This window comes from the organism of the source record quoted next, unplaced genomic scaffold, assembly GCF_019419815.1.
Source record: "Pyrus x bretschneideri cultivar Hongxiangsu unplaced genomic scaffold, Pyrus_bretschneideri_v1 Contig32, whole genome shotgun sequence".
Taxonomy (NCBI): Eukaryota; Viridiplantae; Streptophyta; class Magnoliopsida; order Rosales; family Rosaceae; genus Pyrus; species Pyrus x bretschneideri.
The window spans coordinates 3314082-3322500 of record NW_025999635.1 but is presented as its reverse complement, the minus strand read 5'-3'; the positions used below and the strand labels follow the sequence as shown (position 1 = coordinate 3322500).

The 8419-nt window shown below is 39.1% G+C and overlaps 1 protein-coding gene across 1 annotated transcript; it reads right to left on the bottom strand.

Annotated features, from left to right (window-relative positions):
- Window positions 1-3559: 3559 nt before the first annotated feature.
- On the bottom strand, window positions 3560-7092 carry LOC125480123 (cation/H(+) antiporter 15-like). Its single transcript, XM_048590430.1, has 3 exons — window positions 6593-7092; window positions 5103-6098; window positions 3560-4846 (listed from the first exon to the last, which is right to left on the bottom strand). The coding sequence occupies exons 1-3, from the start codon at window positions 6818-6820 to the stop codon at window positions 3641-3643; spliced, it is 2430 nt and encodes an 809-aa protein (XP_048446387.1). The 5' UTR covers window positions 6821-7092; the 3' UTR covers window positions 3560-3640.
- Window positions 7093-8419: the final 1327 nt, after the last annotated feature.

Genomic DNA, 8419 nt, shown 5'->3' with positions numbered 1-8419 from the left:
TATGGTCTTTTGTACAAGAAAGGTGAAGACTGCAAGTTAGTTGGTTACTGTGATGCTGACTATGCGGGAGATCATGACACCAGGAGATCAACAACTGGGTATGTGTTTAAGCTTGGTTTTGGAACCATCTCTTGGTGTAGCAAGAGACAGCCGACGGTATCATTGTCAACCACTGAAGCAGAGTATAGAGCAGTAGCAATGGCAGCTCAAGAGAATGCATGGCTAATACAGTTGATGAGTGATCTACATCAACCAGTAGATTATCCAGTACCATTGTACTGTGATAACCAATCGGCAATTCGCTTGGCGGAAAATCCAGTCTTTCATGCAAGAACTAAGCATGTGGAGGTACATTACCACTTTATCAGAGAAAAGGTTCTGCAAGAAGAGATTGAGATGAGACAGGTCAAGACAAATGATCAAGTTGCGGACTTGTTCACAAAAAGTTTGAGTACAGGCAAGCTCGAAATTTTTCGCTGTTTACTCAACACAGTGCAAAGAATGAGAGCTGACATTGATGGGGAGTGTTGAGAATCAATGTCATTTGTAGGTGAAGTAAGTGTGTGAGGTTGGTGAAGTAAGTGGAGGTTGTAGGTGAAGTAGGTGGATGTTGTAGGTGAAGTAAGTGTGTGAGGTTGGTGAAGTAAGTGGAGGTTGTAGGTGAAGTAGGTGGATGTTGTAGGTGAAGTAAGTGTGTGGTGTAGCTTTCAGGTTTGCTATAAATACCCAAGTCCCCAAGCATTGTATATCATCCAAGGAAAAACAAAGCCTAGAGCTAAATAAGAAAACTTTGCTAATTAGTTTGTTTTGTGAGCTTTCTTTAAGAGTGTGCTCTATTTTCTTCTTCTTGGGATCATTAGAGTTATCTTGGATACTCTTCTTATTCAACATTGCAGCCAATGTAACTCCCAAAAAATTTGTGACATAGGATTCAACAACCAAGACTTGAAGTTTGCTGAAACTTTCCCAATCGTGAATCGAATACACATTCACACTAGTGAGAGGCCTACACAAAAAAAGAACACCGGGAGAAGAAATTCGGAGACTATGAATTCTGTCTTTTTTATCAATGCTGTACCAAGAGGTGGTCCATTTGGTACGACTAACCCTAGAATTATAGCACCCGTAGTAGGCTTTGTGCCTAAGGCATCGGTGATAAATGCCATGACTAGAACTCCAAGTTGTATTTGCAACCACATAAGTTTCACTCACTTCTTTTCCTTTGTGTATTTTCTTGATTATTGAAAGTATAGTCGGCCTTATGACATAGATAGTGAAAGACAGCAAGGCCAACAAGGAAAGCAAGGCCTCAATTCCGTAGCTTTCTTGGCTGTATATGTAATGTATTGCCATGAAGGACCACTGAATCACATCGTTGAGCATGGCAGAAGACAAGGCGAGTTGCCCCAACTCGGAAGTCATGAGGTTGAGTTCATCCAAGGCCTCAGCCACGGTAGGAAAATAAGTGAAGGATAAAGAAAATGTAGTAAGGAAAAGAAAGAGTATCCCTCCTGTGAGTCCTGGAATGGATCGGGCTAGTGGGTAGACGAGGCTTGAGGTAACAGCGCTTGGAAAAAGGAAGCCTACTAGACCAATCTTCCAGGCATTCTCTTGTGTCCTTCTAACCATGGCTAGGTCAATTTTCAATGTAATTAGGAAGGTGGAATATATTGCGCCCAGCTCAGCTACTTTGTCAACCAATGGAAACTCTCTTCCTTTGAACACCAGTTTGTCCTTAAATGCCTTATGATGCCCCAAAAGAGAGGGACCCCATATAACCACCCTGAAAAAAAATGAGGCAAAAAATGGTGGGATCAAATTAAATTTGTAACAAGGATAAAAAATTGAAAAATTACACCCCGGAAAAAAACTTCAAATTAGATTACGCCAATTCAGACACGATAGTTTATTAGTCTTAGCATGGGAGCTTGATGGCCATACCAGTAGATTGCAGACAAATTTGGTTTGTCCAGAAGGCCTAAGAAAATAATAAGGCACCCGAGAGATGGTGACGATGAGGATGATTTGAGCCATCATCAGAGAATATGGATAATCTAGAGGATTATCTTCTCACCCCCCAACACACCCCACCTCCCCACGCGCCCCACCCCCCCCCCCCCCCCCCCCCCCCCCAAATGGCGCCGCTGGAAGCAATTGCCTGCTGAGGTATGCAAACTCTTTCATCACCATGTTTCACACGGTGGGAGTGAAGGTAACTGCTTAAGGCATCCATTGTTTGTACCTCGATCCGACCTGATACAGAAAATCCTCAATCCCCACCTTTACATGATCATCTCAAATATTGATTTGAGGTTTGTACGTTTAATCGTGATCTCGACCCTGTGAATCATCCAAAAAATTTGAAAATGAAACTCGGTATTAATAAGGCCATCTCAGAAAATCGACGGACGTTGACATAATCAGTCAAATATGGGAACAGAAAGAATTGGTAGTTGTTACAGTTGAAAAAAAAAAAAAAAAAAAAAAGCTTCAGTTTCCAGGGAAGATAACAAAATCAGGTTTCAAAATTCGGCTTAAATCCAAACACTCCAACAGAAAGAGTTGGTAAGTTGTTCCAACTGGTTTCAGATAATTTATACTTGGAGATATTAGCCAGAAGTCGGTTATCGATCATGATCTGGAGATCTGTTCAAATCTTTGTAATTAACATGATAACACCAATGAAAAGCATTTCTCGTTCATGTGAAATCTAAATTATCTGACTTGCAGTACAAGCTACAGGTAAAACCCAATAAATCACTTTTTACAACAAACATCAATCCCTAAGGCAATGTATACAATGTTTACCTTACCTAGTTTACAACATTCTTCTCTAGAAATAATTTGTGCAAAATGAATTAAATAAACTAGCTAGGGGAAAGGAGAAACTTAACTAGCCGCGAGCTGTTCCTCCTCTGCCTACCTCCTACAATGCATTGCCAAAATTTTGGTAAATATAACGAGTGTTTAAAATATTGGTATCTTTGAGTCGATATGCAAATTTACAGAAATATCAATGAATACTGACATCAATTGGCTTCGGTGGAAATGATGAAAATTTGTTAAAAAACATGAAATCAAAGATAAAACTTTAGCAAATGTTATATTTATCAAAATTAATTCAAACGAGAACAATCTCAACAGAAATCCACTCCAACTAATGTAATTAGTTGATTCTCCATTAATATAAAATGATATTAACATAAATAATAAAGATAATAAAAGATTTGAAACTCCAAGTCGGCAATACAGATACACGACTTGAAGATGGAGGCCTGCAACAAAGAAATCCCGCAGACTTAAAGGTGGAGAGATTAGGTGTTAATCTGAAGATGTAAAGCTCTAATTTTGGGTGGGTATCAACTCATTCACCTTATTCAGTTTAAATTTAGTTGAAAAATCTCTTAAAGAAATTTTAAAATTTTAGAATCTTCAATTTGTTTCATCAAAATTTTCACAGTGAATAGGTAAATATTTTCAATATTCACTGATTTTCTAGTATCTCGCTGCAAAAGGTGAAAGTCTGCATTTTACCTCCTGTTTTCATATCGATTCTAATTTTTTTTAAATATTTTGACAATTTCGTCGATATTTTAAAAACTGTATATAACACAAATTTTGTGACATGAGGAATAAATTGTTACCCATGAAACTTAAATTTACTTTCCGACCCTTTCATGGAGCCACTACGAAAAGCTCCGTTGCTCAATTCCTTGCTTTCTTGCAAAACTAACACATTCACCATTCCCCCGCAAAAATCCGGGGAAGCAAGCATGTCACCTATCACTCCCAGTTCCGGATTCTGCACAAATTCTGTCATTTCTTCATCCCTCAATAAAATATCCGTGTGCCGCCTCCCAACCAACACAAGATCATAATCCCCTTGCGAGTTCCTAATGGCGTCCATGAGCTGCACACTATCATCCACCTCGATATCTCGCCAGATCACACAATCATTCCCAATGTTCCTTATCTTAAACTCGTCCACCAATGCCTGGTCGAGTATCTCTTCTGTCTCCTCATCCTTGTTGGCTGCAATTACTTTATTCTGCAGTACAAACCTGAACACCGTGATGCCCACGTCCGGGTTGCCAGACATGCGCCAAGCGTAGGCCAATGCTTCGCGATCATCTGGCCCGCCAATAAAAAACACTGCCACATTGTAGGAAAAGTGGGACACGCTTAACCGAGTTGACAAGCCTCTTTCGACTAGTAATCCAACTGTAGAGGGGGAATAATTTTGTACATGGATGTTGAATTGGCGTATCGCTGTCGTGACAGTGGCGCCAACAATATACTGGTGGTTTTCATGGAATGGTAAGAGAATCAGAGGTATGTTATTGTCCTCCACTAGACGGCAAACGGTCTCATGCATTGATTTGTAAGGGGCGATCATAGTGAATGCTTGGATGGAAACCGGTCCTTTTGAGTTCATTGAGTAATTCCAAAAGGCTCGCATCATTTGATGTGTGGGTGAATTTGAGCGCTTTAATTTCTTATTTCCTTCCTCCTGATACTTCTTCTTGTAAGGGACTAGTAGGGGTGCCGCTCGGCCAATGAGCTCGACAGCGCGGACAACGTAGGTGATTAGGGGGCTCGCATCGGTTGGATTAGACGATTCTAGGAGGGTGGTGATGCTACAGACACTTTCCTCATTGTGGACACAACAAAGAATACTGAACTCCAGGTAGTTTCGAGCTGACTGGATGTTTCTGATGCGTAAGTTTTTTGTTGATGGTCCAAGTCGTGTTTGTGGCTGGTATAAGAATCGAACCACCGGTGTTGCGATCATGGTCACCGTGAGCATAGAGAGCACGATTTGAGTATAGGATTGTTCATCCATCAGCTGCACGTAATATTTAGAAAAGTTAGATTGTCATCCTCAAAATCTAATATTCTTTCATTAAATCCGAGAGTTAGAACGAATTGTGATTTTACGAGTTAGAGATGCATAAATTTACTAGCACACTGTTTAATACATATTGGTCTTATATACAATAGTTGACACCTCTAAAGAGAGTGTGTCACTAAATGTGTCAGTTTTATGCGTTTTAATAGAATTATTGAAAAGAAAAAGAATTCATTGTGATATTGTTACTTACCATACTGGACCTCCATCGAGTAAGAAGGACAATATCTACGACACCCTTGATGGTCAATATCAATCCTAGCAAAAGGCTATTTTTAAACCTAACTTTGCAGAACAATGCAGCAACTGTAACTGTAACAATCTTTGCTCCATACGTCAAACAAATAACAAGCTGAAGTTTGCCAAAGCTTTCCCAATCGCTAAAGGAAAACACATCAACCATGAATCCAACACGGAAAAAGAGCACTGGAAGAAGAAATTCGGAGACCACAAACTCCGTCTTCTGTATTAATGTTGCACCAAGAGGTGGTCCGTCTGGTATGACTAGCCCAAAAAGTATAGGGCCGGTAACTGGAGTTGCACCTATGGCATCGGAGACCAATGCCATGGCCAAAACCCCAACCAGTATAGCGACCACGTAACCCTCCTTCACTTCTTTTCCTTCGGGCGTTTTTTTAACCACTAGTAGTACAAGCGGTCTTAAAAATGAGAAATTGAAAATCGTCAAGGCCATCACCGAAACCAAAGCCATAACTCCGTGGCTCGGATTTCTTTTTGAGAACACAATTTGTGCAACCGTGGACAACCACTGGATGGCTTCAGTGACCAAAGAAGACGACATGGCGAGTTGACCTAGCTCGGAAGTCATGAGGTTGAGTTCACTCAGGGCCTGAGCTATGACCGGGAAGAAAGTGAAGGAGAAAGTAGAGAAACTAAAATAGAGGAAGAATGTTCCTCCTTTGAGTCCGGGAAGAGTGGTGCCTATTGGGTGAACTAGAGATAGGGTTATTACTAAGGGAATAATAAAACCAGGCAGACCAATTTTCCAAGCATTCCTTGCAGTCCTTCTCACCATGTTTTTGTCAAATTTCACCGCGATTATAAACATGGAGTATACTGCGCCCATTAGAGCTATTACCTCAAACACAGAAGCATCTTTTGCTCTGAACAGCTTCTCCCTTACTACCTTTGTTTTCCCTAGCGCTGAGGGCCCCAATATAATGCCACCCTGCAAAAACAAAAACTTGAAGTTAAATTATTTATGGAGACTTCAATCTAACTATGACTTTGTCACAAACTTGATTAAACTATGATATACCAATATTATATTATCCAACTATTAATTTCAGGACAGAAATATTGGATGGTTGACTTCAACTATACAACCTGCTCCTAAATTATGAAAAAACAGTAACGACCTCTAGAAATTACCGAATAAAACAAAAAAAAAAAAAACCTAATTAATAACGTACCCAACCGAATTTGCAAAGTTGATTCAATCCTGGTTGATTTTTGACCATGTCCATGAATAAAATTATTAGAACAAAAAAAATAAATAGAAACAACAAGATTATTTGCAGGCATAACATAAGCAAGCCTTTATTTCCTAGTGACAGATATTATGAATGCTTGACATGGACTAAGCATATGAAATTGCAGACAAACCGAAAACCCAGAAAAATATAAGCATGCACGTGATGTATTATTTTTTTATATAAATACCAGGAGATTGCAGACAAATTTGGTTTGTCCCAAAGGCCTCAGAAGATAATAAAGCGCTCGAGAGATGACAACGACGAGGACGATTTGAGCCATTGTTAGAGGAAGTGGATAGTCTAAAGGATTGTCTTTCCTCCATATACCTTTGGAGGTGACGGCTTGTTGTTTCATGCAAAAGATTGGAGCTTCCGGCTTCCCCGGTGGGGGGGTTTCAACTCCATTCGTCGCCATTCTTGTTAATTTGTAAATATCAACCTCCCAAAAATTGATCGCAAATAGTGTTATTAATCTTGAGTCAATCACGCCTTGCCAATTCGAAGCGCCGAACGACTGTACTAATTGATTCCTAGGGTTGATCGTGATCCCGGCCGACAACTCTATGAATCGTCCGAAAACGAGTAGGAAGTGAAATTCACTACCAAGGTGACAACCACGCCTGCCCACCACCACCACAACCGCCGTAGGCGTTTAGTATCTAGGGCTGATCGGAATTGGAATGTGTTGATTTTTGGCCTTGGGGTCAGCCGCGCGGTAAAAGTCGTTGCAGAAGGTGCGGTTATCATTTTATGAGAAAGGTTTGGTCAATTTCATCCGCAAGTTATTTGGTGAACTATTTTATCTGCATTAACCTATTACTTTTTCAAAATATTTATGAGCTTTTTTCAGCAAAAAAAAAAAGATTGTTTATAAATAAAATAAATAAAAACTTCGTACTTATTACATGCAAGGTCCATCATTTTCCTAATGTGGAATTTCCTCTCAACGTGCCCCTCACGTGTGTGGTAAATTTTCAATCCTAACACGTGGACAACACAAATTGGATGACGTAAATCGCGTGTGACCATTGTGCTTCACATGTAGACAGGTAGCTCTAATTCCATGAAGATAGTTGAGGTTTCATTATAAAACTAATTGGCAATGTGGGATATAGCCCAATTACTTATAAGAACATGCAAAGTCCCTCCTTTATCCGATATGAGATTCACTCTCAACAATTGAAAAAAAAAAAAACACATTTATAGATAGAAGGAAGGAAACAAATTAAATTAATGATCAAAGGAATGGAGAGAAGTACAGGAATAACGACCGGTGATTGTAGCTCATCTAGTTAAAACATTATTTACATATGCACTCAAGGTTCTAAGTTTAATTCCCCACCGCCACCTATCGCTTGTATACAAAAAAGAACAACAATACTTAGAATAAATAATAAGAAATAACAATTGGATCAACTAATCCCCTAATTGGCCTAAATCCTCGTTTTGAAGTGTTTTTATTTAGGAACTGTTATTGGCACTTCAAAATCTTATCTTGTGTAATTTTTCTTTCTAATTACAGAAAATTTAGAGTGTAAAATGAAATTTTTGAGTGCCAATTGCAATTCTCTTTTATTTATTCTTTTATTTTTGGAATTTTGAGTTATTCCAATAGAAAAGCCCAAAATAGATTATCAAAACAAAATAGAAAACCCTAATAGGCTCAGTTCATTGAAAAGCCCAAACACATAGATGCCCAAAGCCGAAATCAAATCAAACACATACTCATACATTTTATTTTATCTTTTAATTTGAACAAGGGAAAACACGCAAACACGCAGATGCCCAAAGCCTCCTTCAAACTTTGTCTCGCCGCTGCGTCAGCAAACACGCAAGCTGCCACCTCATCACTTTGTTAAACTCCAGCGTACACCATGGATTTGGATCCGGAATAGGATCCTTTTTGTGGGGATCTGGATGATTAATCAATTGTGTTCATTCATGATATATCGTGCGGTTAGAAATTACTTTTAATTTTTAATTTAAAATTGAATATAAATAGTACATAACTAAA